At 43.0% G+C, this 21,583-nt stretch overlaps 1 protein-coding gene across 3 annotated transcripts in view; it reads left to right on the forward strand.

Moving 5' to 3' along the window:
• The first annotated feature begins 6,891 nt into the window (after positions 1-6,891).
• PCSK5 (proprotein convertase subtilisin/kexin type 5) overlaps positions 6,892-21,583 on the forward strand; it is a 468,314-nt gene continuing 453,622 nt past the window's right edge. The window contains exon 1 of one of the 3 annotated variants that reach the window (XM_054502930.2): positions 6,892-7,653. In XM_054502930.2, coding sequence (XP_054358905.1) covers positions 7,462-7,653 — 192 coding nt within the window. In that variant the 5' untranslated portion in view covers positions 6,892-7,461. The remainder of the gene's footprint in view (positions 7,654-21,583) is intronic. The other 2 variants (XM_054502928.2, XM_054502929.2) reach the window with 2 other exon arrangements.

Consider the following 21,583-nt stretch of genomic DNA (forward strand, 5'->3'; position numbering starts at 1 on the left):
TTTCTGAACTAGAGTCCAAGGTGGACCAGGGGCAGGAAGGGAACCACTTTCATTCATCATATCCATCTTGAAGAAGACACTGATCTGGGACCAGAAGTAGAAGCTAGAAGGTAAGAGACAGTTGGTGTGTCACTTCTTTCCTATATATGTAAAGGAAATCACCTACAACCTTCACACTTCAGTTTTAACTGAAAAGCTTTCTGGGCCAGGTGTGGTGGCTCACACCTGGAATCCTAGCACTTTGGGAGGCCGAGGCGGGCGTATCACCTGAGGTCAAGAGTTCAAGACCAGCCTGGACAACATGGTGAAACCCTGTCTCTACTAAAAGACAAAAATTAGCTGGGTATGATGGCGGGTGCCTGTAATCCCAGCTACTTGGAAGACTGAGATGTGAGAATCACTTGAACCCAGGAGATGGTGGTTGTGGTGAGCCGAGATTGTGCCACTGCACTCTAGCCTGGGTGGCTGAGCGAGACTCCATTTCAAAAGAAAAGAAAAGAAAAGCTTTCTGGGAACCAGTTATTTTAGGATTTAAATGTCCACAAAGGAAAGCCAACTGTGCCAAATTAAGCCAACTTCAAACAGGTCAAAGAAGGAGCTAAAGTTTCTTGAAATTGATAGACTGTTACTCACTTATTAGTGTCCCATTTTATCAATATTATACAATACTTTAAATGTAGTACCAAACCCTGAATCAACTCTTGTCCTAGAAGCTCATGTGTCATGGATCATGGTTTTAAGTGGTAGTGGTTAAACATCTAAAGAATTGAAATGTTAAATCAAGTTTCCATTCTCTTGACTGTATTTTATTAACTCACATAAGTAAATTGGATTACTGTTAATCCTTGTTTCATAGCACACAGTCATCTTTGATCCATGTAGCTCTTCCTTTGTTTTATTTATTCATGTATTTGTTAACTTACTTTTCCCTGGTAGGATTACTGTCCTCCAAATTGACTTTCTATTGGCCTCAGTATTTTTATCTATTAAATAAGGAAGTTAGATTATATGATATATCTGGTCTCTTTCTGCTTTGATGCTCTATGAATAACATTAAGACCTGTTTGGCCCAGAGTCTGGCATATAATTAGTGCTTAATAATTGGTAGTTAATACTTTACAGTAGACCTTTAAACAATGCAGGGGCTAGGGGTGCCCTCACTCCCCGAAGTTGAAAATCTTCTATGACTTTTGATGTTCCCAAAACTTAACTAATAGCCTACTGTTGACTGGAAGCCTTACAGTTGATTAACACATATTTTGTATGTTTCTTGGCTTCTTTTTCTGTGTGTGACAGGGTGTTGCTCTGTGGCACAGACGAGTGCAATGGTATGATCATGGCTCAGTGCAGCCTTGAACTCCTGGCCTCAAGTGGTCATCCCACCTCAACCTCCAGAGTAGCTGGGACTACAAGTGCATGACAATTTGCCTGGCTAATTTTTTATTTTTTGTAGAGACTGGGTCACACTAAGTTGCCTAGGCTGTTCTCTAACTCCTAGGCTCAAGCGATCCACTCGCCTCGGCCTCCCAAAGTGCTGGGATTACAGGCACTGATCACACCTGGCCTATCTTGACCCTTTTTTTAAAGCCAAAACTCTAAAATTATCAAACCATCCTCCGCCAGTATTAATTTCTCCAGCTTTAGATTCTTCAGCTTCCTTTTGCTTGAAGTTGTTATATAACAACTTCCCTTTTTCTTGAATCACATTAGATTCTATAGGTATGCCTTTCTTTTAGCAATCCTGCTCCCATATAAAAGCTGCACTAACAATACCAAATAAAAATACATGTTTCTCACTTGCTGGTGAGAAAAACAGTACAAGGTTGTCTCACCTGCTGGTGTAGCTGCAGTGAAGTCTTTACTAATTTTCTTTTGTTTACAATGTTCTTACACTGGATGGATTCATTTATCTTGAAAAGGTAAGCAACTGCAGCTGCAGAACTCAATCTATGGTACATATCAAGCAATTCAACTTTTTCTCATAATGTCATGACTTTTCTCAGTTCTTGGGAGCCCTTCCAGCATCACTATTATCACTTCATATGGGTCCCATGGTGTTCAAGATTTACAGAATTGCCCTAAATAGAATGAAACACATGCAAGAACCATGAGAGATCACTTTTTGCTGTGATACACAGTTTACTGGAGAAACTAACTGCTCACGTGGAGATGATTAGTGTCATCAGATACTTGTAATACTTGAGCTCACCGCAATGGCAACAGGAGTCGCTAAGAAATTATTACCGTAGTACAATATGCATTACAATTAATTTTATGCAGTTATAATTTAATATTACATCTTTATGTTTATTTACATTTCTTTCAACTGTGAGTGGTGCTATTTATGGTCTGTAGGTGTTTGTGTGTATAAGTTTTAATACATTTTAATTTTCATAATACATATTTTTAATGATAAAATAGACTAGTATCTACATATATTTTATGCACTCATAACATACATACCTAACTTTTTCTTTTTTTTTTTTTTTGAGATGGAGTTTCACTCTTGTTGCCCAGGCTGGAGTTCAATGGTGCGATCTTGGCTCACCGCCTCCCGGGTTCAAGCGATTCTCCTGCCTCAGCCTCCCGAGTAGCTGGGATTACAGGCATGCACCACTACACCTGGCTAATTTTGTATTTTTAGCAGAGATGGGGTTTCTCCATGTTGGTCAGGCTGGTCTTGAACTCCCGACCTCAGGTGATCCTCCTGCCTAGGCCTCCCAAATTGCTGGGATTACAGGCGTGAGCCACCACACCTGGCACTTTTTCTTAATTTTTTTCAATGTATCTAAGCTACATGGTTTGTCTGAGAGTTATTTTAAATTGTGGCAACCTCCAAAAAAAGTACGATATATTTTTTGAAGAAAATCTGCATAAATGGACCTATGTAGTTCAAATCCAAGTTGTTCAAGGGTTAACTAGTAATTTATCATTATTAGCATTATTAAATTTTGGAAACTTTCACACCAATTCTCAATCTGATATACTAGCATACCATAGAGTTGGTAACTCTTCTAATTGGCAGTGAAATGTTCAGAGGCATTTTTTTTTCTCACACTGGTCAGCTCCAAACAGCCCATTACCAATTTATTATTGATTCACAGAATTTCAGGTTATAAGAGATCTTAGAGGTTAATTTCTGGCAATGGATATAGCAGAGGAAGAAATAAGGTGTCTCATAAGGCAAACTCTTCCCAGAATAATTCCAGTTTGCAGAGTTTCAAGATGGGTCCTTACGGAGTTCTTTTTCCCTTCTTCCATTAAACTGCTTAGATTTCTTTCTGTTCACTGCATTTCAGTGAAGTTTAGAGATTTAAGGGACTTTGGCAGACAGGCCAAACACTAGTGGGGCCTCATTATCAAGTAATATGTTGCAAAGTATAAGGCAGGGTAAAACTGAAAACTGCCTGGTTATCTGCCATATGGCATGTTACAGAGGAAGAGTCAAGGGGCAAATCTTGCAGTTCTGTTCTTCGCATACAAAAAGAAAACACTCATGCAAGACTTGGATTTTTGCTTCTTTACAATGTTAGGAATGGTTTTCCATCAACCACTACTAGTCTATCAGTTCCTCCTTCCTTTGGCTACTGAGACATTTGTAATAGAATTGACTGTCATAACCATCAGAGCCTAAGGTCATGAAATATGACAGATTCTTTGCTGTTGGTATTGGTGCTTATCTGCAAGCTTCCTTCTTGGCCAACAAGGCTCTATCCAAGGAAGCTAACGAGATCATTAAAGTAGATCCCAAAGGAGGAAGCAGAATGTGTCTATTCATCAATGGAAGTGGGACTTCTTTGATATCATTTAGGTTTAAGAATCACACTTTTTGAGAATGGACTTATAATGGAACTGTGATATAGCTGCAAAAGCTATGGATAATAAGAGGAATGAGTCTACATCCATACATTTGATTTAACAGATGAATGAGGGTTCAACTCATTTTTAAAAAAAAAACAGGGCTAGGTTTTTCCCTTTAAAATACATATGCATTGAAATGAAAGAATATGCCCTTTGAGTAAGTTTAAATGCTGGCCCAGGGATTAGTTTACAAAGCAGAAAAGTGGTTTGCCCACTTCCTACCTCATTTTCCAATTCTCTCTCATGTTCAATGCAGTGAATGTTACATTTGTGTGTGCCAACCAGGGCACACTCACAGAAGGAAAGAGTGCTAGTGGAAAGAAAAAGAGAAAGACACCATGGAGAAAAAAATATTAATGATCAATTTTTCCACCCCAAGAAAAAATTCTCCAGGCTCCAGAAAACTGGGTGCAGTGATTCCTCTCCATTTCATTCAGAATTTGAAGCCCAGAGACAACAAGGCTTTGAAAGAGAAGCATTTTGTGCTGCCTTTGTAGTCCTAAACAATTAACAGCTCCAGAGTCCCAGAGAGAAACCCGTAGGACATCCTTCAAACTTGTTACAATGTACCTTATGTAGTGGCAACCCTTCTGTGGATCACGGTGAGACAGGTCCTTCCTCCTACCTGAAATGCCCACAATTCTGAATAAAAAAAAAAAAAAAGATTGACTGTCCCTTATATGTGTATTGAGATGTGGACCTTGACTGAAGTCTTATCCGATGTGAAATTTACCATCTTCAAGAGGGATAATCCAATGTCCCTATGCATAGATGCAGATTGTCAGAGTTAACACTGTTGTAATAGATTGTGAGCTTTCAGACTCCATGGCTAGGGAAGAAGGAAGAGATGTGTCTACAGGGACTGGCTAGCAGGAAGACTGTACCAAAACTCTAAAGCACAAGCATAGTGCTTATGTTTTCCTCTTAAAAATAATAATAATAGGGCCAGGCGCGGTGGCTCACGCCTGTAATCCTAGCACTTTGGGAGGCCGAGGCGGGTGGATCATGAGGTCAGGAGATCGAGACCATCCTGGCTAACACAGTGAAACCCCGTCTCTACTGAAAATACAAAAAAATTAGCCGGGACTGGTGGCGGGCGCCTGTAGTCCCAGCTGCTCGGGAGGCTGAGGCAGGAGAATGGCTTTAACCCGGGAGGCAGAGCTTGCGGTGAGCCGAGATCGCGCCACTGCACTCCAGCCTGGTCGACAGAGCGAGACTCCGTCTCAAAAAAATAAATAAAATAATAATAATAATAATAATAATAATAATAATAATAATAATAATAGGACGGGCATGATGGATCATGCCTGTAATCCCAGCACTTTGCGAGGCCAAGGCAGGCAGAGCATTTGAGATCAGGAGTTCGAGACCAGCCAACCCTGTGTCTACTAAAAATACAAAAATTAGCCAGCCTGTAATCCCAGCTACTCGGGGAGGCTGAGGCAGGAGAATCGCTTGAATCCGGGAGGCGAAGGCTGCAGTGAGCCAAGATCACACCACTACACTCCAGCCTGGGCAACAGAGCGAGACCCTGTCTGAAAAATACATACATACATACATACATACATACATACATACATACAATAATAAACCACATTTACTCTAGAGTATTCAGAGATTCTGAATTCCACTAATTTTTTGTGCCTCCCCCTTCCCCTTTCTCCAGCGTACAGCACAATTCATAGCACATGCTAGGTGCTCAAAACAGATGTGTTGAATCAGTCAAATAAATAAACGAATAAAATACATACCCTTCTGCACATGTTTTAGTTCTTCTGATCTTCTATTTCTTCAGCTATAATGTGGGGATGATTTTATTTTGTGGGTTTGTTTTCAAGATTAAATAATATAGCATACCTTATACAATATGTAAAATGTCGAATGCTATGCTCAAAAGTACTAGTGGAATTTTAAGTCTGCAGGTATCTTTCAGATTTAAAAAAATCAGTACCAGCAGCTGTAGGTGGGATGAGTTAATTAATCTCAAACATATTTAACTAACAGGAAGAAATAGGGCATGGTAGGAGGAGAGAAAGGAGGACAGTTAGGGATATAGTGAATACTTTTAAAGTCAGTTGAATTATTTCATACGGGGTAATTTTTCTTGTCACAGTAAATCACCCTGTGCCCCACCCCCGCTCCAGGAAGGCAGGGAGGTTGTAAAGGAGAAGTGAGAAGCGGGTTAATTTGAGCTCCCTCCTGCCTGCTGCAGTCACAGTGCATGATAGAGTAATGAAGGTGACGCGGCCACATATCTCATCTGAACTTCCTCTGTGGTCTTTTTTATATTAAAGTCTTTCACTGTTACAGGACTGTGCTTGGAAAAGTTGGGAAACTTTTCCCTTGGTGGAGAAAAAGAAGCCCTCGTCAGACGCAATCCAACAAATGAATGGAGTTATTTCCTTGGCCCAACATGTCCATCCACTGGCACACCAAATATTCATAGAAACATCTTTCCTCACTTCCAAGGCCGGAATTGTACTCTCCTGTGGTGTTGCCTAGTATCGGATGCGCAGATTTCGAAAGTGAGCAGGCAACAGACTTGGCTTTCGAGCCAATTCTAGGAGTCGATGCGACTTACTGTCCTGTGTGGTAGCTTCTCCCGGCAGCAGAAAGTGTAAAATAAACAGCTGCTGAAAAGCATGAAGAATTAATGAAGTGAAAATCTCGAGTTATTTGTTCGGCAATTGACACGCAAGTGACCTCCTTAAATGCCTAGTTATTATTTAAGGACGTTTAGAACGAGGATGAATGAATCTTCAGGGCGGTTAATTCGCACCGGCGTGTAAATTTCTTTAGTCTTTCGGGAAGTGGCGGTAAATTCATACAAATCCAGCAGGGAGGGAAGAGAAGAGGGTAAAACCACGATCTCGGAGCGCTCTTCTCAGTCCTTTGGAAAGACTTGCCTTTGCTGCCCGGAACCCTGGAGGTTACAGCTGGGCGAACCCGGAGGCGCTAGGACCTGGTCGGCGCCTGGCTGCGGCCGCTTTCAAGAGGGCGGAGGAGGGAGAGGAGGAGGGAGATGTGGGAAAGGAGGGGTGTTAAGGGGGGCGGGGGAAGTCATTTATGCAGAGCAGGAGCTGCTGCCATTGCCACTCAGAATCCTCGCGCGCTGCTCGGAGCCGGAGGGAGCGCTGGGAGCGAGCAAGCGAGCGCTCGGAGCCCGGGCCAGCAGAGGGGGCGCCCGGTCGCTGCCTGTACCGCTCCCGCTGGCCGTCTCCGCCGCGCTCGGGGGCCCCGGGAGGAGCGAGACCTAGTCGGAGAGTCCGGGAGCCGAGCCGGGCGAAACCCAACTGCGGAGGACGCCCGCCCCACTCAGCCGCCTCCTGCGCCCGAGCCGGGGAGCATCGCCGAGCGCCCCGCGGGCCGGAGAGCTGGGAGCACAGGTCCCGGCAGCCCCAGGGATGGTCTAGGAGCCGGCGTAAGGCTCGCTGCTCTGCTCCCTGCCGGGGCTAGCCGCCTCCTGCCGATCGCCCGGGGCTGCGAGCTGCGGCGGCCCGGGGCTGCTCGCCGGGCGGCGCAGGCCGGAGAAGTTAGTTGTGCGCGCCCTTAGTGCGCTGAGCCAGCCAGCGAGCGAGGGAGCAGCGAGGCGCCGGGACCATGGGCTGGGGGAGCCGCTGCTGCTGCCCGGGACGTTTGGACCTGCTGTGCGTGCTGGCGCTGCTCGGGGGCTGCCTGCTCCCCGTATGCCGGACGCGCGTCTACACCAACCACTGGGCAGTCAAAATCGCCGGGGGCTTCCCGGAGGCCAACCGTATCGCCAGCAAGTACGGATTCATCAACATAGGACAGGTAACGAACTACAGGCTAGCCCAGCCCTCGGCCCTGAAGCCACTGGGGGCTTCTTGTCCCCTCTGCGTGGAACCCCCTCCCCCTCTTCCAGATGTGCTCTAGCAGCTGTTGCCCTAACTCTTGGGCGATGCTCTGTCTCCTGCGCGCGCGCGCGTACGCACACACACACACATACACACACACACCCCAGAGTTGCCGGGTCCGTGTTTTGTTTACTTGTCTTTTCCAAGCCACGCGGGACTGGTAGGGTCTCGGGAAAAATCCAGAGTGCCCCCGTGGTGGTTTCAGAGACGGCTGGACCTTTTGACCTGAAAAGTCGAGTAGCACTAGTAATCTGAGGCAAAGTCTCAGAGAGGGTGATCGTGGGGAGAGGAAAATTAGGTCTTTTGGGGGATAGGGGGTGAGCGCGCCTCTGATGCCTGCGGGGAAGGGAAAGCCTTTCCTGCTCGGACCTGAATTTAGCCCAGAAAGAAGTTTCTTCCTGGGCGAGAGAACCTCTGGCGCTGGAGACGCCGGAGGCGCGGGGACTGGAGCTGGAAGGGAGGAGAAAGGAGGGGGATGGAAGAGGGGGCGGGACCCGGTGTGAGTGCAGGTTTAGGGGAGACCTCTAGGCTTCGTCGCCTTAAGCGAGGTCCGCGTGGAGGCTCCCGGAAGGGAGTTGGAGTGGGGAGGTGGGAAACTTCCGAAACCGGCTGGCTGGGTTCCGCTCCGGGAAAACGAGGAGTCTTACCCCGGGACGGAAGGTGCCGGGCCGGGAGGTTGCGCCGTGGGGCGAGAGTTGGGCAGGCAGCAGGGGCGCGGGGTTTTTGTGGGGTGCCGCTCGCGGGCTTTTGGCAGAGCTCCCCTGCTAGGGAGAAATGCCCATAAACTTAGGTGATGCTATGAGGATGATTGGAAGCGTAACAGATTTGGAAGTACTCCGGGTTCAGTGGTCTTGGCTTTCTGGTTCTCTTCCCCCCACACCCCTGCGAGAAATGGGGGTAGAGAGGGCTATGAAAGTGGGTCCCAGAAAGTACCCCCCTCCACATACACACCGCAAGCATCTTTGGGGTTGGCCGGAGGGGCGGGCCCTGGCTGGGCTCAGGCGAGAATCCTCTGGAATGGGAGGTGAGGGTGATGGATGGCGCCTTTCCAGCAGGCGCGCTTTGGGGACTGCCCGGGGTGCACGCACCCTGCGTGCTCTGCCAGGGGGAAGGGAGAGGGAGGTGCTGGCTGGTGCCAGCGGAGTGAGAGAGTACGGACAGTTTCTGAGGCCATTGCGTTCCACGCCCAGGAACCCGGGGACACCCCCCACCCCTCCTCCCCGCCGCCTGGGGGATGCGGCACCTGGAGAGGAGGCAGAGCTGCTGTCGCCGCGTTTAGAAGGAGCTGGGGAGTACGGGGAGTGTTCAGAGGAGCAGGAGCACAAGATCTTGCTCTTTGCCCGCCCAGAGGGAGAACATATTCCAGAGAAGCCAGCCCTGTGGAGAACTGAGACTAGGGCAAGGGGCACGGTTTGTATTCCATCCTGCCCCTGGAACTAAGGAAGTAAGGGAAGCCAGCCAGATTTTGTTGCTTGAGTGACTGTCATCTGCGGAAGATTTCCATTCTAAAGGCTCGTTGGGAGTCTACTGGCTTCTTTTTCTCTGGAAGAAAACACTGAGTCCGTTCAGGTCTTTTTGCATGAACTTAAAGTTGGGTACTGCCTATGCCCTGGGAATGGAACTGGGGAGGCTAGCACTGAAAGTAGCTAGTACTATTAATCTTTCCAGAGATTCATCTCGGGTTCTGCTAACATTGAACATCTCACACATGACCAGGCATTTTTGGAGTAATAAATTCTTGAACATACCCTTCTTTCTTAATCTCAAAACAACCTTGTTTGGTGAATATTACCTCACACAAACAGGAGATGTAGGAAACCGAGACCAGCTAGACAGTGGCAAAGCCATGATTCAGACCTGGTACTCTGACTGTTGCAGGCCCAGTCCCCCATGGATCCTGCCTTTTAGGGAACCCTTCCATCCCATGATGAAGGAGGAAGAAAGTAAAATCTCCATTTCCTTGAATTCTGATTTAATGGCTCAGTAGACTGGAAGCAAATATCTGGTCTCAGTTCACAGATATTTAGTTCAAACGAACCTAGCTTTCTTGACTTTAACAACAAGGGCAGAAACAGCTGTTACCTTTCTGAATTAATTGAGCGGAACTGGTATATGAGAGAATCTGGCATAGTGAGATGGGAGAAATTGTCACCCAATCCACTTTTGAAAAAGCAAACATTGCAATGTCCTGCAACCTCTGCTTGACTTTCTACAAAAGGCCTTATAATGAAGATTCATGGCTTCTCATTAAAAATAATAATACTAAGAAAGTTTACATACAAATAACACCAAGGATGATTTATTGTGGTTTTACAGCGCCATTGAGGAAATTTAGTGCTTATAGAGGTTACAGAGGACCCCTTGAACCAGTGTAAAAAGATCAGCTATTCTACAGTGGAGAGCATTTCCTCTGTAGATCAAAGGAGCTTAAGCCTATGCTAAGTCTTTGGGGTGGTAAATGGGGTTCACACGTGCAATATCATTGCACTGTAAGGGCCAAATATATTTCTTATTCATCCTTTACTGCTCTGACCTTTCAACACTTTAGACATCCTTTTGTTATTCTTTCCATCAGTAAACCAGCTGTGGATCAGCTGAGGGCAGTAACTAATTTGCAGATGCCTCTGGAATGTTCTGTTTTTTACCCATTTGGGCTTGGGGTCTCATCTTACGTGTTGCGAATTGGAACTGAAACTTGTTATTATTTCTGCAGTCATTTACTATCCTGGTAGTATTTTTTATATCTTCGGTATGATATTCTAGGTGAGTAAGGTAGTAAATTTGCACCACAGTAAAGGTACAGTTTTGATCATTTACTCAGAATATCAATGTAATATTTTGTATAGCATCTTAGCATTTAAAAGTCACGAGAGGTAACATTTCTGGCTGGGGGATTTCTATGGAAAACAATAGCTGTGCTTCTTCTGTTAAAAAAAGATGGGATGTGCAGAGTAACACAAGAAGAAAGCAAACAAACAAGCAAAAAGGACGTGCTTGATTTCCAGAAGGGAACGTAAATGAAGGTTTTCTTGCCTTTGTTTATAGAGCTAGCATATGTTTTCACAAAATGTTTATATTTTGTGAATGGTTGTGCCTTGAAATCCTGCAATAATAATACTTAACCATAATCATTGTTAGTTGTTGTCATGTTAGCATATATAATCTTTTGGTTGGTATCGGAGTCAGCTGCAGAATGCCCTGCTTTTCTTCCCTACAAGTTCTGACTACTAGCCCTCTTAGTATCTAGTGGAACCAGCACCTTCTAAGCTGGCTGAGGGTAGGAGGTGTGCATGCCTATTGACCTGCACGGGAATGGAGGGAGAAGCCTTTGTCCTCCCTCACTAATCATGTGCTCTGACCCTTTGAGCTAACAATCTACTGGTTAGGCAATTGAAATGATATGAAGGAATAAGACCTGACATATTGTTAATTGTGGACCTCCATTTAGAGTAAATCTACAAAGAAGAATTAATGTCTGGTTATTTGAATTCAGGGAGAAGATCCCTTGTGAACAAACAGATTGTTTACAATGTGCAATAGCTGTATTTATCCTTCTGTGAGTTGCTTATAATCCTCGATTCCAGCCTGAGATTACCAGTAGCAAAGCCCCTTCCCCAAACCACATAACAATTTGAATAACACCTCTGAAGGATAAAACTAAATGCAAGCCATACTGGAAAAATATTTTACCTAGAGCCCCCCCATTGACAGCATGTGGACTTGGAAACTCTGGAGAGGCCACTTTCGAGGCTGTGAAAGCAGGAAAGTCACTGAACTTAATGGAGCCTCTGTTCCTTCATCTGTAAAATGATAAATCTCTAGATAATAGAGTGAGTTAACTATGCATTGCTCAGCACATAGTTAGGCTTGCAGTGAAAGGTTTGTTTAATCTGAATCTGAGGAGAAAGGTCAAAATAATTGAGATCCAAAGTTTTAGATAAGGAGAAAGGAAGACATTTTAAAAATGGAGATGCGAAATGTGAAGATCAGGAAAATATATTTTTGAAGATTGAATTGTAAGAACCATATCATAGCTTTGTAGGCAGGGAAAATGATTTTCCCTTTCAATGGTAATTTAACATATTAATAGTTTAAAAATAGTTTTATGTTAGATTCTAAACAATTAGGATTGATTTCCCATGGCAGGGCCCTCTTCCCTCATTGATCCTAGTCATAGGCCATGAAATGTTACAGGATAAGCATACTGCAGATGGACAAAAGGGAGGAAAAATAACCTGAAAATTTTTGTTAAATCATATTCGCATTTACATTTTATTTTTTATTCTGAATGTAGTTTGTGTGAGTAAAGCTAGAAGAAGCATTTCCCAAGTAGGCAGGAAGAGATACATTGGCAGGGAGAACTTTGTTCAGAGATGTCCTGAACACCTCTCACCCTGCTGATTAATTTTGAGTTGTGAATATTATAGGACGCTTGAAATGTTGATTCACATGGGCAGTGAATTCTGGGTGCTTATGGATAGTCCTGGAAATAGGGGATGTGGTTAGTCTGATGGGTTGTATGGGAGTGGATTGTGCTTGCCTAATAAATTCTTAGGCATTTTATAAACAGGAGAGTTAATTGGTGCTGTAGGCCCAGATTGGTCTCTGTGTGATATATCTGGCTTTGCACAGGGCAGCTCTTCATGCTCAAGAACCTCAGCCCTGACCTCTGCTAGCCACTCTCATATGCATATTTCTTATCATGAGGCAAATGAAGGGATAGTAGGGGAACCTTTGCTGGAAAAAACAATTCAGAGTGCATGGCCTGGTGATGGCGTGTCTGCTGCATTAACCTCATAGATAAGGAATGGTTTGTATGTGGTCATTGGGGATTTTGGGGTCTATTTGAAGTGAACGACTGCATTTTTGTGAGCCTAAAGGCAGCTGTCTTTCCCTTATCACTGTCTTTCGTGGGCTTACATCCAGAGGTCCTAACCTTAAAGGTCAGCCAGAGAGACAGGGTAGTACGGTGAGAAAATTTTCAGCAATGTCTGACTCTTTGGCTGAGAGAGGGAGTCCTGACCCAGAAATATCCCCTGGGCAGGGAGGGATATTTTTGTTGTCGGTTCAAGTTATGTGAAGCAGTGTCTGGTTTTCACCAAGGCTGAAGTATCTCCGGGCATTGCTCTGCATTGGGACTTTTTAATTCATTTAATTCAGGTTGTAATCAATGACAGAAAAGCTGACTTTAGCTTCCTGGCTGGTAAAAATAAATGCTTATAGACATTCATGCATGCTAGAATACACACACACACATATATACACATATATATGATATATACACAGATATGTATGTAATATATGTACATATACACAGCATATATATGTCAATTTTTATTTTTACCAGAATAAGGTTTGCACATAGTTTAGAGTAAAATTACTCATGTAGTGTTCTCACTAGTTTCAACAGATTATCCATCTCTACATCAAAGGGTACCAAGGAGGAACAATCAATGCCAATAAACTCTCCAATTTGACTTCATCCTGAGAGTAAAATTAGGTTGGAAAGAAAACAAGACTAAGAGTCAGGTTTGAGTGAAATTCCAGGGTCTTTACTTTTATCAACCAACCTGACCCTCAGTTCCTCATTTTTCAGATAGGGAGCCATAATACCTACTCCATCCACCTCATAGGGTTGCTGTGAAAATCAGGTGACCTAATAGTGAAGATGAGTGTGTATTAGCTAAAATAAGGCATAGGGAGCATTATATGATCTTTAAAGACACTGAAGAGATGCACAGGCACTCAAAAGAAAATAACAACATACAGTGATTTTCCAGATTCTTGTAATTGTCCCTGGGGATATAATGGGGGCTGAAAGGAAGAGGAATAAGTGTTGTGCCTGATTCTCCTATAGGATGATGTGATAGCTACATTTTTCCCCCGAGAGCCATGGAGACAGGACAGGGGAGGGGGGCAACTGACAAGAAAACCAGCCAGCTAAGGCTCCCATCTCCTGTTGGACAGCCCTTGTTTATAAGACATATACAATATGGAGGTTGCAAGATTTTCTTTCTTTTCTTTTCTTTTTTTTTTTTTTCCCGAAACGGAGTCTTGCTTTGTGGCCCAGGCTGGAGTGCAGTGGCACAATCTCAGCTCGCTGCAACTGCTGCCTCCTAGGCACAAGTGATTCTCCTGCCTCAGCCTCCCTAGGAACTGGGATTACAGGCACGCACCGCCACACCTGGCTAATTTTTGTATTTTTAGTAGAAACGGGGTTTCACTATGTTACCAGGCTTGTCTCCAACTCCTGATCTCAAGTGATCCACCCACCTTGGTGTCCCTAAGGGATTACAGGTGTGAGCCACTGGGACCAGGCAAGATTTTCTATTTAAAGTATCAAAACTTAGTCTTTTAGTTTGACTCCAGTGTGAGTCTGTATAGAAGACTAGTGGGAAGTAAAACTGACACATAATAGGCCCATGAGGAATATAGATGGGACTTTTTCAGGTACAGGTGTCAAAAATCAACCCCAAACTGCTTAAAACTAACAAGCAGATAAGCACACTGGGAATTTGTTAGTTTAAACAAGTTCACATGCCTTTATATGCCTTTCTGAAAACAGCTGAATGCTTTTTGTAATCAGACCTTACCTGATCTGCACTTTCTTCATGGCAAAACCTACCCTGACCTAAACTGACATTAATTAGGCCCTTAATTTGTTTCATTGCAGAAATATGAATTGAATTTGATTGCAGTGATGTTGTCCTTGATCCAGATAGAGTTGTATGTAATATACTCAAGTATGTACCTCATTGTGCTTTTCTCACCTGAATAATTCTGAGTTCTGAAACATATTTAAATCCAAGAGTTTCAAAAAAATGATTGTGGGCCTGTCCAGCTGAAAAGCCAGAGGTAGTGCTAATGTCAGCTGTTTCTCCTTTTCCCTCAGAAGGTGCTTTCTAGTAAGCAGCAAAGTTCATATGCTGCTTAGTACCTTTCTTATCCAGTATTGAAATTAACCCCTGAAAAAGACTCCTGATTGTTGGGTGGGGTCGTACCCCACATGTGGGCCAATCACTTTGTCTAGGAGGGTAGCAATATTTTGATGGCTGAGCTTGGGTCACATGTCCTCCCTCGAAGGGAGATGTTGACCATTGATGGGCAGTCCACCAGTTGGGTAGGGACAGTTCCCCAAAGGAAAGTGGGATGCTGTTACTAGAATAAGAGAAAAGAGATGTGGGATAAGGAAAAAAAAAAAACCCACTAGAGATCAGGTTTTATAGGCCCTAAATGCCTAGGCTAGAGAGTTTCAACCTTATCATTTTGGATAAGTTTATATTGAAGTTTATATTGAAGATCTCTGAGAAGGAGAGACAACAACCCACTGATTCTACCAACGCAAGTCTACCATGTAACATACAGATCAGAAAACATTCTCTGTTCTTGAGAAGCTAGAACATTTTCACCCATAATTATCATTTAGTAAGACAAATAGTAATGGACTTCTGGGTAGTATAGTATGGTTCAGTCACGCCTTGGGAGAGTCTGCTGGTAGCAGTGTGCACAATGAACTGAATGCATAATGGCAGAGTGGTTATTGTGTTGGCAATGATTATTGGTAACGGAAACAGGAGCCGTGACAATGGAAAGATTTGGAAGTTCTTATAGAGGATGATTCAACAGGGCTTGGTAACTAAATGGAAGTAGGGGATGAGGAGGAGGGAGAATGTGAAGATAGCTGTAAAGTTTTAGCCTTGGGACCAGGAGAATGGTGGACTGTTGTGTAGAATTAGGACAGTCTGCAGGATCATTTCTGAGAACAAAAGGATAGGCTCAGCATTAGTTTATACTTAAGGTATACAACATGATATTTTGATATACATATACATAGTGAAATGATTATTACAGGTAAGCAAATTTACATATTTATTGTCTTCCATAGTTACCCCTCCTTTTTGTGGTAAGAGCACCTAAATCTAGTCTCTTAGCAAATATTCAATAAACAACACAGTATTATTATGTTGTTTATCCCTAGTACTCCTGCTGCACATTCCATCTCTGGACAAATTCATCCTACATAACTGTGAGTTTGTACCCTTTGACCTATGTCTCCCTCCTCCCCCTCCTCACCCCGGTAGTCACCGTTACCCTCTGTTTCTATGTAATCAACATTTTCTCCCCTAAATTCCACATATAAGTGGAATCATCAACATTCTTTTTGTTGGAAGATAGAAGGACATGCTTATAGAAATGTCTAGTAGGTGGAAGAGCATTTAGGTTGGGAAAGAAGTATGAATTAGCACTCATCATCAACCTCAGTATAAAGGAAGCTTGTGGAAGGGCTTAGGATTATTAAGAGATGAAGCATGAAGAGAGGGGCACTGAGAAGAGAAGGCAGAGAAAAGAATGTCTCCACTTAGGGAGCAAGGGAGAATGGGAGTAGATGAAGGGGCCAGGAAGATGGAGAGAGCCACCAGAAGAAAGGGTGCCTCCTTTAGATGGTGTGCAGTAGTGAGAAGTGCTATAGAAAGAACCCAGGAGGATGTGTGTAAAGTGATAAGGAGGCTTCCAGTGCTCTTAGCACCAATGCTTGATTGAATAGTGGAGTGGAAGTCAGGTTGTGGAGCAGTAGAGAAATGGAGTACAACAGTTTTTCATTGCACATCTGCTTCTATCCACCTGCCAGCCTCCATTCCCTCCCTTCATCTCTTTCTTGCCAATGTGCTGGAGTAGTTAGGATCATAGGTTTAGAATTAAAAGGGTTTGAAACCTAATACTGCTCCTTCCTAGCTGCAGGACCCTAGATAAGTGTCTTAAGCTCTCTGTTCCTCAGTTTCTTCATGTCTGTAAAGGATATAATAACAAGAGTGATCCCCCCATACAATTGTTGTGAGGATGAGTTAAAAGTAGCTAGAATAGTAGCTGACACACAAATACTCAGTAAATGAGAGTTATTATATCTTGTTTAAAAATTTTTTGGCCGGGTGAAGAGGCTCATGCCTGTAATCCCAGCACTTTGGGAGGCCGAGGCAGCTGGATCACCTGAGGCCAGGAGTTCGAGACCAGCCTGGGTAACATGGTGAAACCCTGTCTCTACTAAAAATATAAAAATTAGCCAGGTGTGGTGGTCTGTGCTTGTAGTTGCAGCTACCCGGGAGGCTGAGGTGGGACAGTTGCTTGAGCCCAGGAGGCTGAGGCAGCAGTGAGCCGAGATCATGCCACTGCACTCCAGCCTGGGTGACGGAGCGAGACTCTGTCTCAAAGAAAAAAACAAAAAAAACAACTTTTTTTGGTTTTTTTTTTTACCCTGCAGTAAATCGGTTCACCCCATTTATTATTTTTTACCTCCCCATTCACTCTCAAACATGTCCAAGTTTGGAAGATAAATGATGTAGTCATCCCAATTGTATGTGAATTTGTGTGTGTGTGTGTAATTACACACCTATCCTTCCACTAGCTGGTGAGCTTTTTGAGAGGGCAGTGCCTCATTCATGATTGTATCCCCAGCACCTAGAACAGTGTATGGCACAGGAGAAACACAGTGAGCACGTGGGCAGGGGGCATGCAGGGTGTAAGTAAAGAGGGATAAAAAGTCCATCTGGAAAGGAAGAGAAACGTTGGTGCCTCAGACTAAAGAGGAAGGAAGGGCGAGTGGCGAGTCAGGAATTCCGCTGAGGAGAAAAGGAAGTATAGAGTGACCTCAATCTCAGTCACTTAAAAGGATTATAAATCATTCTGTCATAAAGACACATGAACACGTATGTTTATTGCAGCACTATTTACAATAGCAAAGACTTGGGACCAACCCAAATGCCCATCAATGATAGACTGGATAAAGAAAATGTGCCACATATACACCATGGAATACTATGCAGCCATAAAGAAGAATGAGTTCATGTCCTTTGCAGGGATATGGATGAAGCTGGAAGCCATTATTCTCAGCAAAGTAACACAGGAACAGAAAACCAAACACCACATGTTCTCACTCATAAGTGGGAATTGCACAGTGAGAACACATGGACACAGGGAGGGGAACATCACACACTGGGGCCTGTTGGGTGTGGTGGGAAAAGGGAGGGAGAGCATTAGGACAGATATCTAATGCATGCAGGGCTTAAAACCTTGATGACGGGTTGATGGGTGCAGCAAATCACCACGGCACATGTATACTTGTGTAACAAACCTGCACGTTCTGCATATATATCCCAGAACTTAAAAAAAAAAAAAGATGAAGACCACCTGTGGCAAGTTGGAGCAGCGGAAACTGGATGAAATGGATGTCTGGATACTTCAGTATTTTGGAACACTTTTAGGAAATGCTGATAACAATTAATGATTGATGACTATATAAAAATGTGCCAAATAGCAATGAGGTTATTTGCTGCTTGTTCTTAGCCATTGCACAGTGAGTAGTGGTTAAATGAGTGAGTGAAAAAAAGAAAAAATGAACCAGTCTGTATTGTTTTGTGCCTTTCTCACGAATGCTTAGGAGCCTGAGATTAGAAAAGGACAAAACAGCCTGGGCGCGGTGGCTCACGCCTGTAATCCCAGCACTTTGGGAGGCCAAGGGGGGCAGATCACCTGAGGTCAGGAGTTCGAGACCAGCCTGGCCAACATGGCAAAATCCCATCTCTACTAAAAATACAAAAATTAGCTGGACGTGGTGTCGAGCGTCTGTAATCCCAGCTACTCAGGAGGCTGAGGCAGGAGAATCTCTTGAACCCAGGAGGTGGAGGTTGCAGTGAGCTGAGATCGCGCCATTGCATTTCAGCCTGGGTGACAGAGGGAGACACCATCTCAAAAAAAAAGAGAAAAGAAAAGGACAAAATAAGGAGTTTGAATTTACCAGAGTAAGAGAGAAGGCGAAAGAAGACCCTGGGAAACTAGGGGGCAAACAGTTCTTGAATACAAAATGTGCCACCTCTGAAGTGGTTGACCATAGTCTGTGAGGAAGGTGGTGGGGCCAAAACAGGACTACTGGACCAATGGAATAGGGTGGCCATAGTGGCTTTACAAACAAAAGAAAAATGGATGGCCAGTTTGATAAGAGTGGTAGAAGCAGAAAGATGAGAGCCAACCCAGAGAGTATTTTTATTTTTTTGTAAGCTACTAGATAGAGTTGTTCTGCTCGATGATAAGGTCCAGGGTATGGAGATGCAGGTGAGACGACCAGGCAGAGAACAGGCAAAGGCTAATGGGTGAGAAAGAGTCAAGAAACAGAGGCTGAAGTATTTGAGGGGTTATCAGTACGTGGAAGAAGAGGATTCCAAGTAATTTGTGCTGATATATCCACTGGGCAGATAAACATGAAGCTTACCCCGTATTTCATTCTCTTTGGATAAATGTAGGTATTATCTCTGCTTTACCCATCTGTGTGCTATTATTTGCACTGCAGGTCCCTTACCAACTTAAGGGATAAAGACAGACACATGAGTGATTGCTTTCAACTCCCATATTTGGTTTAAAAACTGAAGATTGTGTTGAACACTGAATATAGGGGGAACAGTGGAAACAGAATGTAAAACCAGGGCACAATATTTAAGGATGATTTTTTTAAATGATCTATACTATCTCACATTTTAGGTTGACTTTTAGCTTAGGTTGTCACATAGTCTACTTTCCATCTCAGTATTATAACAGATAATTATAACTATAATTTATTCACATTTCATGTATTCTGCCCTTTAAATATGTATTTTATATAGTACAACAAAGCTGTGTTCTGAACATGCCTTTCATGTATTCTTAGCTTAAACTTTACCACCTTATAGGAATACAGATACGTTTTAAAATGAGTCTTTAAAATTATTTATAGATTGCTCTATCACATATAACATTTTTAGATTGCTCTATATAATAGATTAATCTTGTTTACATTTGTATGATAATCTGATTGTTAATTGAGGTTAGCATCACAAAAGAAGTATTTAAGTTTCTATTTTAATTTTCTATACATTATCTAAGAGGTTAATTCTATCCTGGAAAAATTACATTTTGGATACCATGCCAGCATTGAACCTAGTTAAGATTTATTAAAAGCAAGTCTTTCCTTGGTGCCTTTCCCAGTATGACAAACTGTTTATATTCTCTGTGTGTGTGTGTGTGTGTGTGTGTGTGTGTGTATGTGCGTGTGTGTATATGTGTGTGTGTGTATATATACATATATATATAAAATAAGTACTTAAGGGATGATATTTTTGTAATAAGTTCTTAAGGTCTGGTATTTTTCTATACTGAGAAGCTCTTACAGCTGTAAAAATATACCAGATCTCTGTATATCCATGTTCCCATGCTTGTACCTTGTTTTCTCTGGTGGGAGATCCTCAACCAAAATAAAGCTGGGTAGTCTGAATACAGAGCAGGGAGGGGAGATCATCCCAGGGCCTATAATTTTGTAAGCAAATATCCATAATGTAAATTTAGAAAGATACTGCCTACTCATCCTGTGCTTATTCTAGTTTCATTTAACTAATATGTTTGTGTGTCGGCGGGAACCCCATTCATCAATTTCGAAGTTTCTCAAAGAAAACAAAATTGTAGGCCACTTAGGATTTATTACAGGCTCGCTTCCAGCAAGACCTTTTTTCTTTATTTTTAACTGTGGGGCATCTTTCGATTTGGTGCTCACGGACCAATTTACCAAATGCTGCATTCTTTGACTCATCACGGGATGATGTCATTGCTCCTGGGCTGGTTGGACAATGCTGGGAACCAGTGAAGGAAACTCAAAGCTGAAAACAGGTGACTTGAGTCACCCTTCTAGATCCAGCCCTGCCATGAATTTGTCACATATTTATGAGCCAGTCACAGGTTTCCTTTGTCATGAAAGATTAATTCTATTCATTGTTTTATTTAAAAAATAGTTGCGAGGGACACCGTGAAGAAAGTGAAAGGACAACCCACAGAATGGGAGTAAATATTTGCAAATCATGTCTGAGGAAGACTTGTACCCAAAATATGTAATGAATTCTCGCTCTCAATAATAAAAGACCAATTTCTCAATTAAAAATGGGGCACAAAATATCTGAGTAGACATTTTTCCAAAGCACATATGCAAATGGGCAAGAAGCACATCTAAAGATGTATAACATCATTAGTCACCAGGGAAATGTAAGTCAAACCTCAATAAGCTACTGGTTTACACTCACTAGGCTGGCTATAATAAAAAAGACAGATCATTACAAGTGTTGATGAGAATGTGGAGAAATTGCAACTCTCCAATTTACAATGGGAATGTGCTAATGGGAATGTAAAGCTGTGAGACCACTTTGGAAAACTGTCTGGCAATTCCTCAAAAGGTGAAACATACAGCTACTGTATGACCCAGCAGTTCTTTCCTAAATGTATACCCAACAGAAATGAAAACGTTTGTCCACACAAAATCTTGTAGATAAATGTTCATGGCATCATTATTCACAATAGCCAAAAAGCAGAAACAATCCAATTGTCTATCAATGGATAAATGGATAAAATTTGGTGTATTCATATTAATATTATGGAATATTTTTTCACAATGGAAATGAAGTTTTGATACATGCTACAATGTAGATGAACCTTGAAAATATCGTGCTAAGTGAAAGGAACCAGTCACAAAAGGCCACATTATTGTATCATTCTGTTTACATAAAATGTCCAGATTTAGCAAATCTATAGAGACAGAGGGTAGATTAGTGGTTGTGTAAGGCTGGAAGGGTTGGTGGGAAATGGAGAGTGGCTGCTAACAGGTATGAGATTTTTTGGGAGGTGATTAAATGTTCTAAAATAGATTGTTGACCTGGCTCACTGGCTCTTGCCTGTAATCCCAACACTTTGGGAGGTCACAGTGGGAGATTCACTTGAGGCTAGAAGTTCAAGACCAGCGGGGGCAATAAAGCGAGACCCTCTGGTCTCTACAAAAAATAAAA

This window comes from Pongo pygmaeus, chromosome 13 (assembly GCF_028885625.2).
Source record: "Pongo pygmaeus isolate AG05252 chromosome 13, NHGRI_mPonPyg2-v2.0_pri, whole genome shotgun sequence".
NCBI lineage: Eukaryota > Metazoa > Chordata > Mammalia > Primates > Hominidae > Pongo > Pongo pygmaeus.